The sequence below is a fragment of the Ornithorhynchus anatinus genome, chromosome 3 (genome assembly GCF_004115215.2).
Source record: "Ornithorhynchus anatinus isolate Pmale09 chromosome 3, mOrnAna1.pri.v4, whole genome shotgun sequence".
Lineage (NCBI taxonomy): Eukaryota > Metazoa > Chordata > Mammalia > Monotremata > Ornithorhynchidae > Ornithorhynchus > Ornithorhynchus anatinus.
Genome location: NC_041730.1, coordinates 131219045 through 131233691, shown reverse-complemented (window position 1 = coordinate 131233691; position 14647 = coordinate 131219045). Strand labels below are relative to the sequence as shown.

At 48.4% G+C, this 14647-nt stretch overlaps 1 protein-coding gene across 1 annotated transcript in view; it reads right to left on the bottom strand.

The window, feature by feature from the left end:
- The window catches only part of TMEM72 (transmembrane protein 72), a 54820-nt gene extending 41041 nt beyond the window's left edge, over positions 1 to 13779 (bottom strand). The window contains exon 1 of the mRNA XM_029059125.2: positions 13448 to 13779. Within this exon, the coding sequence (XP_028914958.1) occupies positions 13448 to 13517 (70 nt within the window). The 5' untranslated portion in view covers positions 13518 to 13779. The remainder of the gene's footprint in view (positions 1 to 13447) is intronic.
- Positions 13780 to 14647: the final 868 nt, after the last annotated feature.

Here is a 14647-nt window from a genome sequence, read left to right as displayed (position 1 = left end):
AAACTGGTATTTGTTAAGCGCTTACTATGTGCCGAGCACCGTTCTAAGCGCCGGGGTAGACACAGGGGGATCAGGTTGTCCCACGTGGGGCTCACAGTCTTAATCCCCATTTTACAGATGAGGGAACTGAGGCACCGAGAAGTGAAGTGACTTGCCCAAAGTCACACAGCTGGCAAGTGGCCGAGCCGGGGTTCGAACCCATGACCTCTGACTCCAAAGCCCGTGCTCTTTCCAGTGAGCCACACTGACTTGTAGCCGATGGCCTTCCGTTCACTAGCCACTGGTCAAGCTAGGAATGGAACGGACAGGCCTCTGCTGGACTCTCCCTCCCGTAGTCGAGACTGGTAGAGTCAAACTCTCCAGGGTCAAGTCTGCAGAGGGGTGAGAGAGCCCACGAGAGGTAAATTCACCCTCTCAGCTGGGGTCCTGACCTGTCCCCAGGTAGTGAGCAGCGTGGCTCAGTGGAAAGAGCACGGGCTTCGGAGTCAGAGGTCACGGATTCGAATCCCGGCCCGGCCACTTGGCAGCTGTGTGACTTCGGGCAAGTCGCAACTTCTCGGTGCCTCAGTTGCCTCATCTGTAAAATGGGGATGAAGACTGTGAGCCCCACGTGGGACAACCTGATTCCCCTGTGTCTACCCCAGCGCTTAGAACAGTGCTCGGCCCATAGTAGGCGCTTAACAAATACCAACATTATTATTATTATTCCTCAGCTAGCAAGGAGGCCAGATTAGCTTCCCTGGGAAAGAGGGATGAGGTAGGAGCTCCTTATGGGCAGGGAACGTGTTTGCTTTATCACTGTGTTCTCCCAAATACTTAGTACAGGGCTCTGCACACGGTAAACACGATTAATACGATCGACCAAGATAGAGGAGGAAAAATTCTGCAAATCAGTAAATTAAGAAATCAATTTATCAAGAACCCACAAGGGGGCAGCAAGGCAATGCAGCCGTGCTCATTTCCCATTTCGTTTCTATTTATTCATTAATCGTATTTATTGAGCGCTTACTGCGTGCAGGACACTGTACTAAGCGCTTGGAATATACAATTAGGCAACAGATAGAGACAGTCCCTACCCAGTGACGGGCTCACAGTCGGGAACAGGGGGACCATTCTGTTTCTTACATCAACACTACAATCAAAACAGCAGCGTGGCTCGGTGGAAAGAGCACGGGCTTTGGAGTCAGGGGTCATGAGTTCGAATCCCAGCTCTGCCACTTGACAGCTGTGTGACTGTGAGCAAGTCACTTAACTTCTCTGTGCCTCAGTTACCTCATCTGTAAAATGAGGATGAAGACGGTGAGCCCCACGTGGGACAACCTGATTCCCCTGTGTCTACCCCAGCGCTTAGAACAGTGCTCTGCACAGAGTAAGCGCTTAACAAATACCAACATTAAAACAGACAAAAGGAGAAAGCCAGTGAAACCCTCTCGTTTAAGAAATTAAGGTTTCCCCGATTATGGTGGCTGATAGTCATGCCGGTCCCCCAACACTTTTGTAGGTAATCTTAAACTCTGCTGTTTCCCCTAGCTATCGTTTATTTTAATGTCTCTCAGTATAATCTCTAAGTTTGCTGTGGGCAGGGTCATGGCCACCAGTGCTATTTAATGGTACTCTCCCAAGTGCTTAGTATAACGCTCAGCACAAAGTAATCACTCAATACATGCCACTGATTGACTGACTGGAGGAAAAAGGGTTCCAGAGTTCTGAGAAGACCCAGGGTTAGTAATCAATCAATGATATTTGAGTGCTTACTGTGTGCAGACCACTGTACCTAGTACGGTGCTCTGCACACGGTGAGCACTCAATAAATACGATTGATTGAAGACAGTGAAGCAGAGTTGGTAGACACATTCCCTGTTACAGTCGAGAGCATACAGTTACATGATCAGACACCCCAAAATGGGCAGGATCATCACCAAAGTTACGATTCCACTCTCCCACTATAAAACCCCTCGCTTCTGCCTTTAACTGCGGTGGCCAGAAAATGGCCATTAGGCTCGGCTTCCTGTTGCCGCTCTCCCTTTCTCCTTTTCTCTCCCACTCCCTCCTCATTCTCCGTCATGATCAGCCACAGCTGCATGTAGGCCTTCCTTGTGACCTGCCTAAAGTGATAGGGTTCTGAGGCCAGTTCTTTGATTAAACCCAGAAAGGAGTGGCGTTTCTCCACTCTTTCCAACATCCTAAGAAACAATCAGGGAACTCGTTAAGCGCTTACCGTATGTCACGCTTGGGGGTGGATACAAAGTAACGAGGTCGGACACAGTCCCCGTCCCACGTGGGGTTTGCGGTCTAAGTAGGATGGTGTAGGATTGAATCCCCATTTTATAGATGAGGAAACTTTGGCCCAGTGAAGTAACTTGGCCAAGGTCACCCGGCAGACTAATGACAGAGGTCCTCTGACTTTCAGGCCAGGACGCTTTCCACCTTCAGAAGGCCCTTCCGTCCCACCCAAGGATGAAGCAAGACTGAGCCGGGGAGCGACAAAGATCTAAGCCACACCTGAAGACAGCCTCCCCGTCGCTCTGCCCCAGTCCTAACGAGAGTCTGTGGGAAATGGTGAGTAGGGCAGCTCAGCTGGGGCTACCGGGGAAAGAGGGGGTCTTAGAGCAGCAGGGAAAGGATTGTGGTTTGTTTGGAAAGAGCAAGGGCCAGACCCTCAGAGGACTTGGGTTCTAATCCTAACTCCACCACTTATTCAGTAGTATTTATTGAGCGCTTACTATGTGCAGAGCACTGTACTAAGCGCTTGGAATGGACAATTGGGCAACACTTATCTGCTGTGTGGACTTGGGTGAGTCACTTCATTATTTCTGCCTCAGTTTTCTCATCTGGAAAATAGCGGCGACGGGGAACGGGAGGAGAGGAATACCCATTCTCCCTCCCCCTTAGCCAGTCAGTCTCCTGTGAGAGAGGACTATCTCTGACCTGCTTATCTGGCATCTTCACCGGAGATTAGTAATAATAATAATTTTGGTACTTGTGAAGGATTTACTATGTGCTAAGCACTGTTCTAAGCACTGGGTAGATACGAGGTACAGTATCACAATTATTAGTGATTAACTTGTCTTGTTTTTGTCCGTCTGACTCCCCCGATTAGACTGTAAGCCCGTCACTGGGCAGGGATTGTCTCTATCTGTTGCCAAATTGTCCATTCCAAGCGCCTAGGACAGTGCTCTGAACATAGTAAGCGCTCAGTAAATGCTATTGAATGAATGAATTAAAGATCATTTTAAGTATTTAGCACAGGGAGCTACAATTCCTAAGTGTTTAGTATGGTTTGGGGCACTTAATAGACTTTTTCAATGGATACCGCTTTCATTTTGAGTTTCTAAACTGAGCTACAAATTATTTTTCCTTTTGAAAACATGCTGAACGATATGGACTTAATAACAATTATAATAATAATAATGGTGTCTGTTAAAGCGCTTACTATGTGCCAGGCACTGTTCTAAGCTCTGGGGTAGATACAGGATAATTGGGGTGGACAAAGTCCCTGTCCCACACGAGGCATGGCTTAGTGAAAAGAGCCTGGGTTTGGGAGTCAGAGGACGTGAGTTCTAATCCCGGCTCCGCCATTTGTCTGCTGTGTGACCTTGGGTGAGCCACTTAACTTCTCTGTGCCCGTTGCCTCATCTATAAAATAGGGATTAAGACTGTGAGCCCCATGTGGGACACCCTGATTACCTTGTATCTACCCCAACGCTTAGAACAGTGCTCGGCACATAGTAAACGTTTAACAAATACCATTATTATTATTATTATTATTATTAATCCCGATTTTACAGATGAGGGACATGAAGCACAGAGAACTGAAGTGACTTTCCCAAGGTCAGACATCAGACAAGTGGCAGAGTCAGGATTAGAACCCATGATCTTCTGACTCCCAGGCCCAAACTCTAATTATAATAATGATTACAGTGTTTGTTAAGCACTTACTATGTGCCAGGCACTGTCCCAAGCGCTGGGGTGGGTACGAGCAAATCGGGTTGGATACAGTCCCCATCCCATGTGGGGCTCACTTTCTCAATCTCCATTTTACGGATGAGGTAACTGAGGCCCAGAGAAGTAAAGTGACTTGCCCAAGGTCGCACAACTATCCACTAGGCCATGCTGCTTCTCTAAAGAGATGAGATCATCAGATATGAAGGCAAGCTGCCTGCCTTGAAAAAATCCAAACACAGAGGAGTGTAGTGTCACGTGTTAGGCCGGGCATACAATGCCTCCAAATGCCATCGTGTGCACCATTTTGAAGAAGGAGTTTGAGTTGGCCCACGCTAGAGTTTTTGTCTAAGGGCGTCTCTGATTCCCCACTGGCCTTGGAATGCTCCCGTCCATGTGCGTCATAGCTGAATTGTGGAACTCACCTCAAGGAAGGAATGGAGACTAGGGGCTGAAGAGAAGCCAGGAATAGCCTTAATGGACAAGGGATGGACCCCCCCAAATACCGGGCTCTCTGATTTAAAACCGGATGACCCGCCACCCAAGAAAAGTGGCCACCACATTCTCCTCTCCGATTCAGTGGGGTGCGCTACAATTCCGGGACTCCATTCCCACTGAGAGACACACATAGGATCCACCCTAAGGTCTAAAAGCCCCATCCGGACACATGAGGGTCAGAAATTCACGTACCCACAAATCGGGGCTCTCTAACCTTTCCCCACTGGCAAGCAAGGGCCCGTGGGGATATAATTTAAGAGAAGTGGAAATCGGCGATCGGGCAAGAGATATGCTTCTTCAGAAGCATTAGTCTTTAGGGTTTAGCATGGGTAGGAGGTCACATTCCCGGTTAGCAGTACTCTTTAAAATATAATGAGAACATCTGGGTTTAAAATGCTTCTTGAATTTTAAGCATATTCATAAACAACATCCCCTTTTTGAAGTCTTCCGAGTGCCATGTGAAATGAGAAAATTGCGAGGCTGAGGCTTAGCCCGGCCAAGTCTTTTTATAAACACGAAGGCAGGTTAGAGAGCCAAAAAGCCATAAAAAGGAACTGCCCAGTAATCCCCAAATATTTGATTTGTAAAAAAGAACAAGTAAGTATGATAAATGATGTTTATTCAGTGAACATAAACTCATTGTTTAGCTTGATTTTCCCATAATTTGGGACTTATTCATGTGTTGCCGAACTGGGATTTCAAAAATCATCTGACTCAGCCTAAACTCTGTAATTGGCCCATGGCCATCGTAATGGAAATGTGTGCGTATGTGTACGAGCGAGCGAATATCCCACCGACACACTTCTCAGCAGAGAATGTAGAACGCAACACAACCACGTAAATCGCACGCGACATCCACATGTGATGGAGAAAAAAAGGGTCATACGGCTCCGCTTCATGTATGTGCATGCCCCATTTACGCGAGGAGCCGGTTGAATGCCAGGCCCGCGTAGAGCCGAGATAATCGGAACATTGTCTGGTAGGCTGTGCAAACCTCAGTGACATTAATGAAACAGGTGTACCCCAGGAGAGGTTCCTCCAAAATGGGGCTGTATTGCGAACCAACGTATTAGGGGATGTTTCCCAGAGACTCGAAATGTAACCTGATGGTTTCCTGCTTCAGGGACGGTCCCCGGCAGGATGACCGAGCCTCTTTGGGTCATTGCAAATGACATTGCTGATCACTCCCTGCCTCCCATCTGCCCTCGCCCCTTCCCCTCCGCTAGGAGACCCATTTTCTACATCCCTTAGCTTCCCCAAACATCGTCCCCTCCACCTGCTCCCCGCAGCCTCCCTCCCCGGCTTCTTCTCAAAGGCTACAAAGCCACTGCTGCTTCCAGAAGGACGGGGGCGGGAAGACAACGGGAGGGGGGTCCCAACTGGGGTCCCGATGATCAAATACCTGAGCTCTTTGACCCAAAGGCAGAGGCCTGCTCAGTCTGATCCAGACACGCTCCTTCTTGCCACTCCCTGGCAGCTCAGCTCCTCTCCGCCAGCGGCCCCTCTTTCGGGCGTCAGTGACCTTCCGGTTCTCGTCACCTTGGAACCCAGGTGGCCCTCGAGCCCAGGGGTTTTTCCGGAACTGAGAGGGGGCGGCCGTTCCCCTTCAGACAGTGCGGTGTGGAGTGGAATGGGAATAAGATGGAGGAGGGAGAAGACAAAACAGGATCCTCTCCCTCTGGTTGAAAGCAGCACAGGTTTAGCGGGGGAGAGAAGCACTGTGACCTAACGGAAAGCTCACGGACCCGGGAGCCAGAAGACAGGGGTTCTAATTCCACTCTGCTGTGTGACCTTGGGGAAGTCACTACACTTTCCCATGTCTCAGTTTCTTCATGTGTGAAAAGGGGATTCAATACCTTTTCTTTCTCCCCGTTGGACCGTGAACCCCTAGTGGGACAGGGGCTGGGCCTGACTTGATTATCTTGTATCTAGCCCAGTGATTCGTACACGATTTGGTCCACGATAAACTCTGGAAAAAATACCAGAGCTATCAATATTTATAAGAGGTCCCTTTGTCTTCCTTACCTTCCCAACTGTGCTACCTTTCTCCAGAGCCGCCGTTGAAACGGATAATCCAAGCTGTCAGTCATTCAATTGTATTTATTAAGTGCTTACTGTGTGCAGAGCACTCTACTAAAGTGGCACAGTGGAATTGGGGTGAGGGGAACAACTTGTCTTCCCTGCAGCGATCGGGTGGGGATTACTGATCCTGGGCTACGTCAGAAATCTCTGCGTGACCTATCTCTAAAAAAAGGAGCGTGGCCTAGCGGATAGACCACAGGCCTGGGAGTTGAAAGGATCTGGCTTCTTATCCAGGCTTTGCCACTTGTCTGCTGTGTGACCTTGGACAAGCCAATTTACTTCTCTAGGCCTCAGTTACCTCATCTGTAAAATAGGGATTAAAATAAAATTAAATTAAATAAATTATGGTATTTATTAAGCTCTTACTATGTGCAGAGCACTGTTCTAAGCACTGAGGTAGACACAGGGTAATCAGATCGTCCCACGTGGAGCTCACATTTTTATTTTTATCCCCATTTTTACGGATGAGGTAACTGAAGCACAGAGAAGTTAAGTGACTTGCCCCAAGGTCCCACAGCAGTCAATTGGCAGAGCTGGGATTAGAACCCACAACCTCTGACTCCCAAGTCCGGGTTCTTTCCACTAAACCACGCTGCTTCTCGAGAGTGTGAGCCCTATGTGGGACAGGGACTGTGTCTAACCAGATTGTCTTGTATTTACCCTAGCGCTTCGTACAGTGCCTGCCCCATAGTAAGTGCTTAACGACTATCACGATTATTATCAGATCTGGACTGATGCATTTTGGTCACTCAGAACCGGGATTTCACCTGACACTGGTTTAGCACCACGCTTTCATCGAAATATTTTCCAGGAGACTGTTGCCTCGCATTTTCCTCCCTAAAGATTCCAGAGTCTGCCCGGATCGTGGTAGCTTTCCAGCTTTCTGGGGGCTGGGCAGCTCTCGCTGCCTCCCCTGATGTGCCGCTGAGGCTCTGAAGATCATCCTGAGGCCCCCCAGGAGGCAGCGGGGGAGGGAGATGGGACTGGGGAATTGCAAACCCTGGAAATCTGTCAGTGCCAATGCCAGGGTTGCTGGGGCCGAAGGGGCAGATGTTCTAGTGGGGTAAAGTGCTGCCTTGCTGTTGGAAAGAGCAGAGTCGGGGACTCGGCGGGCGACCCGGATTCTAGTCGCAGCTCTACCACGTATTTGCCGTGTCACTTTGGGCAGGTCAGTCAACCACTCTGTGTCTCATTTCTAAAATAGTGATAAAATACCTGCTCTGCCTCTGTCTTGGACCGTGAGCCCTGTGTGGGACAGGAACAGTGTCCAGGCTGATTATCTCGCATCTCCTCCGGGGCTAAGCAGAGTGTTTGGCACATAAGAATGGCTTAATCAATATCGTATTCATGCATAATATTGATTATAAGTATGATAACCATCACGTGGCTCCAAAGACCTTTCTGTAGCTATATATGAAGTTGGTGTTCACCCCGGGAAGCTTTAGGGACCAAAATGGAGTTTCATACCAGAAAAGTCTGTTCCCAAACTCCCCCCGCCTCCCATAGACACAATCAAAGAAAGGCCATGAGGCAGAAGTTCTAAAACTCAGATCAGCCCTAAAGGATGAGCTCAATCACTTCTACATATGGCCTGCTGGAGCTCCAGTTAATCGATCGTATTTATTGAATGCTTACTGTGGGCAGAGCACTGTACTAAGCACTTGGGAGAGAGTGCGACATAAGAGTTGGTAAGCAAATTCCCTGCCCACGAGTAGCTCTCACGTCAACAGGGCAGCCATTTGTCTGATTTTTCCGCTGGACCTTAAGCTCACTGTGGTCAGGGAACGTGTCTAATAATAATGTTGGTATTTGTTAAGCGCTTACTATGTGCCGAGCACCGTTCAAGGGCTGGGGTAGACACAGGGGAATCAGGTTGTCCCACGTGGGGCTCACAATCTTAATCCCCATTTTACAGATGAGGGAACTGAGGCACAGAGAAGTTAAGTGACCAACTCTGCTGTTTTGGACTCTCCCACTGCACGCAGTAAACAAAAAATATCACTGATCGATTTCAGCTGGATTATCAGATGCCTGGTACCACTGAGGGGCCCGCCACTTTTACGCCCACGGTTTAAATTTATAAACACGCAGGCACCCTCCGCCTCGGCTCCGGGCATCGAGCCCACCACTCGGAGGCGGCACCCGCGTTCGCGGCTTCCTCCGAGGGGAGCGCGACAACTCCGGGGAAGCACGGGTCGTGATCCCGTCCGACGACGTGCTGGGGGTCCCTCTAGGTGCCGGGAACGTCTACGAGACCTGTGCGTCCTTTCGACCCCTCTCATCGCGGTACGTTACAGAGTTCTCTGTAAGGACAGTGCAAAAGCACCACGGGGATTGCAATGGGATGAACGGAATTCTTCAGTTTCACCACTACCCACCCTAGGTGTCCAGCTCCTTTGGAGGCCAAGCTTCGGGCTGGAGTTTCCCTTACTCGGGGCACAGTGAACAGGACCCAACCTGATTTCCTGCCACAGGACTGCTGCAGTGAGTCACAGTGGAAAATATGGGATAGAATGCTTCCCGTTTCCCTTTCTCTACAAAGAGAACGTAGACATACCTAGCGATGCACACATGTGGGTGTGTCTGTACAGGTAAGCACAATCAGAAAGCGCACTTGAGAAGCAGTATTGCCTGATTCATTCATTCAAAAGTATTTATTGAGCACTTACTATGTGCAGAGCACTGTACTAAGCGCTTGGAATGTACAATTCGGCAACAGATAGAGACCATCCCTGTCCATTGACGGGCTCAAAGTCTAGTCGGGTGGGGGGGATGGACAAAAACAAGACAACTTAATCGTGATAAATAGAATCGAGGGGATGGACACCTCATTAACAAAATAAATAGGGTAATAAAAATACATACAAATGAGCACAGTGCTGAGGGGAGGGGAAGGGAGAGTGGGAGGAGCGGAGGCAAAGGGGGGAGAGGGGGCTGAGCTGACGGGAGGTGGGGGGGAGCAGAGAGGGAGCAGAGGGAAAAGGGGAAGCTCAGTCTGGGAAGGCCTCTTGGAGGAGGTGAGCCTGATGAATAGAGCTCAGACCTAGGAGTCAGAAAGCCCTGCGTTCTACTCCACTTGTCTGCTGTGTGACCTTGGGTGAGTCACTTCTGGGCCTCAGTTACCTCAGACTGCGAGCCCCACGTGGGACAGGGACTATGTCCAACCTGATCAGCCTGCATCTACCCCAGCGCTCAGTACGGCGCTTGGCATATCGTAGTTGCTTGACAAACACCTTAAAAACTACCCTCCCTGCTCCTAGATTTGGCAAGGTTTATTGTGCATGACAGAACTTGGCCTCTAACTGGGGCTCCGTAAATACATCTCGTCTGACTAAAGACTGACGATGTGATCGCGTAATGTTGGGATTGGCAAGGCTAAGAACTCACAGTGCAGCCATAAAGAGCAGAAGCCTTTCTCTTCTTCCAAGAACGTCCTGTGGTAAGGTGAGGGTCACTACCAAGATAACCCAGAAAATCTTTGCTCTCCCTTTGGTCTAAGTAGGATTTATAAATACTTGATCTAATTGAAAAAAAAAGGTTTTTCCATGGACCATTACCCCTTCACTGGCCACAGGAGGTCAGACCAAATCCCAACCTCAGGAAAAAAATGAAAAAGTAGAGAAACTGAGTTAGCTGCTTGGGAGATTAATCTATCTCTGAGCTACAACAACTAGTTTATGCTTCATATCATGATAGCAATAACAATAATGATGATGATGACAGGGATTTGTTAAATGCTTACTATATGCCAAACCCTATTCCAAGCACTGAGGTAGTTACAAACTAATCAGGTCGGACACAGTCCCCTTCCCATATGGGACAACAGCAAGGTGTAATAATAATAATGATGATGATGGTATTTGTTAAGCGCTTACTATGTGCCAAGCACTGTTCTAAGTGCTGGGGTAGATACAAGATAAACAGGTTGTCCCACGTGGGGCTCACAGTCTTAATCCCCATTTTACAGATGAGGGAAGTGAGGCACAGAGAAGTTAAGTGACTTGCCCCAGATCATCCAGCTGATAGGTGGCAGAGTCAGGATTAGAATCCACAACCTCTGATCCGGAAGCCCGTGCTCTTGCCACTAAGCCACGCTGTGAGTCAGAAGGTCATAAATTCTAATCCCAGCTCTGCCACTTGTCTGCTGTATGACTTTGGGCAAGTCATTTCACTTTTCTGGCCCTCAGGTCCCTTATCTGTAAACTGGGGTTTGAGACTGTGACCCCACGTGGGACATCGACTGTGTCCAACCCGATTTGCTTGTATCCACCCCAGGATTTAGTACAGTGCCTGGAACATAGTAAGCACTTAACAAATGCCGTCGTCATAATAATTATTATTATTATGTGGGGCTCCCAATCTTAATCCCCATTTTACAGATGAGGTAACTGAGGCCCAAAGAAGTTAAGTGACTTGTCCAAAGTCACAGGTGGCAGACAAGTAGCAGAGCTGGGATTAGAACCTCTGTCTTCTGACTCCCAAGCCCGTGCTCTTGCCACTAGGTTATCATCATCAATGGTATTTATCGACTGTAAGCCCGTCAAACGGTAGGGACCGTCTCTATCTGTTGCCGACTTGTTCATTCCAAGCGCTTAGTGCAGTGCTCTGCACATAGTAAGCGCTCAATAAATACTATTGAATGAATGAATATTGAGCACTTACTGTGTGCAGAGCACTGTACTAAGCACTTGGGAGAGTACAGTACAACAGAGTTGGTAGACACAGTCCCTACCCACGACGAGTTAACACTCTAGAGTATATGCTGGGCCCTGATAGCTGAAGAAATCATCGAACGTTATCCTGTACTTTCTCAAGCACTCAGTAATAGTAATAATAATAATTATTATTACTACTATTGTATTAATTAAGCACTTACTATGTGCCAAGCACTCTAATAATAATGTTGGTGTTTGTAAAGCACTTACTATGTGCAGAGCACTGTTTTAAGCGCCGGGGGAGATAGAGGGTCATCAGGTTGTCCTACGTGAGGCTCACAGTCTTCATCCCCATTTTACAGATGAGGTAACTGAGGCACAGAGGAGTTAAGTGACTTGCCCAGTCACACAGCTGACAAATGGCGGAGCAGGGATTCGAACCCATGACCTCTGACTTCCAAGCCCGTGCTCTTTCCACTGAGCCACGTCGCTTCTTCTCTACTAAGCACTAGGGTGGATACAGGCAAATCGGGTTTGACGACAGTCCATGTCCCACGTGGAGCTCACAGTCTCAATCCCCATTTTCTGGATGAGGTAACTGAGACGCCAAGAAGTGAACTGACTCGCCCAAGGTCATTCAATAGTATTTACTGAGCTCTCACTATGTGCAGAGCACTGTACTAAGCGCTTGGAATGTACAAATCAGTAACAGAGAGAGTCAGTCCCTGCCCTTTGACGGGTTTACAGTCTAATCGTAAGTCACACAGCAGATAAGCGGTAGAGCTGGGATTAGAACCCATGACCTTTTGACTTTCAGGGCGGCGCTCTATCTGCTTCTAATAATGGTACTTGTTCAGCGCTAACACGGTGCCAAGCACGGTTCTAAGCGCTGGGGCAGTAGAGTACTCTGCGTACAGTAAACGCTCGATAAATGACTGATTGATTCTCTTACCTTGGATCTCTCCTCACCCGAGAACATTTCCCAAACATTTCAATAGTTACTTGTAGGTAATGAGTCCAGAATTAAATTTCTACTCTGCCTGTATTGTACTCTCTCAAGCGCTTAGTGCAGTTTTGATGTGTAGATATCTATAATTCTATTTATTTATATTGAAGGCTGTTTAGTTGTTTTGATGTCTGTTTCCCCCCTTCGAGAGTGTAAGCCCGGTGTGGGCAAGGATTCATTCATTCATTCATTCACTAGTATTTATTGAGCGCTTACTATGTGCAGAGCACTGTACTCTTGGAAAGTACTCTTGGAAAGCACTCTTGGAAAGTCCAATTCGGCTCTCTTTATTGCTGAACTGTAGATTCCAACCACTTAGTACAGCGCTCCTCACACAGTAAGCGCTCAGTAAAGACGCTTGAATGAATGAATGAGTTCTGCCCACAGTAAGGGCTCAGTTAAATACCTTCGATGATGCTGATGATCTCTGGGAGAGAGAGGGGTTCAGGGGACACAACTGTCCCCACAGTTCCCATCTAAAGTGTCAGAAATTAAACCAGAATCTGAACGGACCCTCTCCGTTTAAGAAGACCTCTCATTTTCCGTCAGCGCCTCTCCGATAAGTTCGTCTTGATTGGAATCTTCCCCGTCTCTCTAGGAAGCCCCTGGCCAGGATCACTCAACGGTGATTCGGGCAGAAAGAATCCTACATGGCAGACTTTCAGACCAAAAAGCACATCAGTGCTCAGCCCCGCGGGCACATTCACGGCATCAGGCTGCGGAGCCGGCATCGGACAGAAACAGAAGTCGGCGGTTAGAAGAAGCGACGGCAGCAGACGGAGGAGGAGGCTCAGTGTCGGTTGTGGAGGAGGAATGACGGTAAATCAGATCCACCGAACTGCTTTCAGATACTGGAATCCATTAGGAAGACCAAGGCTCCCGGGGAGGATATGGGCTTTCCTCCATTTCAGTTACCTCACTCTAAGTCTTCGAAGCCTGTTCTGTACTTCTTTATTTAAAGGGATCCAGTGGGTTCCTTCAAACCATAGCAAAGGAAGCCCCCTCAAAATAACACGCCTCTCACTAACCGGACGCTCTGTCCCCGATGAATGCAGTTGAAGACGGTCTTCTCCAACCTCGGTTTCTCTCGGGGTCTCAGACCCCGAGGGCAGAGAGAGAAGTTGTGCCACCCGACTCCGACGAGAGAGGAAGGGGACCGTCTGTCCGTCTATTAAGAGGGGCCCTGACGCCGGAATACCTGGCCGCCCGGATGAACCGTGAATAGGAAACACACCTGAGGTGGCAAAGAGATGGTTCCCCTTACCTGCAGCCGTGGACACTCCCAGAAACCGGCAGATGAACTCCAGGGCTCTCCAGACCGTTCCGGGCTTCATGATCCAAGAGAAAAGGCTCCAGAGGATGACCCGGCTGAATTATTCCCGACGACCCCGGCCTACATCTCTCTCCATCCGGCCCTCGCCGGGGAGAAAACGCCCGTCTCCTGCCAAAGCCCAAATGACCTTTCTGAAGGAGACAGCTGGCTTCCAGAGTGTTGTGTGATTCCCGAGGCCCTGGAGGACTTAGCTGAAGCGGAACGGGTTCTCGCCACACCAAACCAGTTAATGCTGCTTCGGCTACTTACTTCCCTGAGGTGTTAATGAAAATCAGCTTCTCCCCTCCTGGCCTGTAGCTTTTCCGGCATTGTCGGAGGGATTTTGTTTAATAATTACCCCCGAAGAATGTCTTTCAGAGCAGGGAGTTATGAATGCCAGGAGCCACTCTGTGGGTTGGGTTTTTTTTTTTTTGTTGTTTTTGTTTTGGTTTTTTTTTTTTGCTTTGCCTTTGAGTTGCTGTGGTACTGTAGATCAATCTGATTAGAAGCACATAAACTCCTTAATGCTGTTGGACAATTTACATAGCTTGGAATTAACCATTTGTGGAGGGGAAGGGGATCAGTCCATGAAAGCATAACAGGGTACTGCTGGTCCATTGAGGAAAATTCCTGCATATCCCTGTCATCGGACCAGATCACAGGGTGGCAATTGCTGGCTCCAGAGATTATTGTTTTTACAAGGACGGGCAGAGTATCCTCGCTCCCCCGCCCATATTGATGTTAGCATAAGCAGTCTAGTCATAATAATAATAATCAGTGGTTTTAATTCAACACTCTATTAGTAATGAAAATAATAATAATTATGGTATTTGTTAAGCACTACTTACTCTGTGCCAGACACTGTACCCACTAGGGTGGATGCACGTAAATCGGGTTGAACAGTGTTCCTGTCCCACGTGGGGCTCACAGTTTCAATTTCCATTTTACAGATGAAGTAACTGAGGCACAGAGAAGTGAAGTAACTTACTCAAGGTCACACAGCAAACAAGTGGCAGATCCTAGATTAAAAGCCATGACCTTCTGACTCCTAGGCCTGGGCTCTATCCCCTACACCGTGCTGTTTATAAGGCACTTATATGACAAGCCCTTGCTTAACTGCTGGGATAGAAGCAGGGTATAGTCAGATCAGAC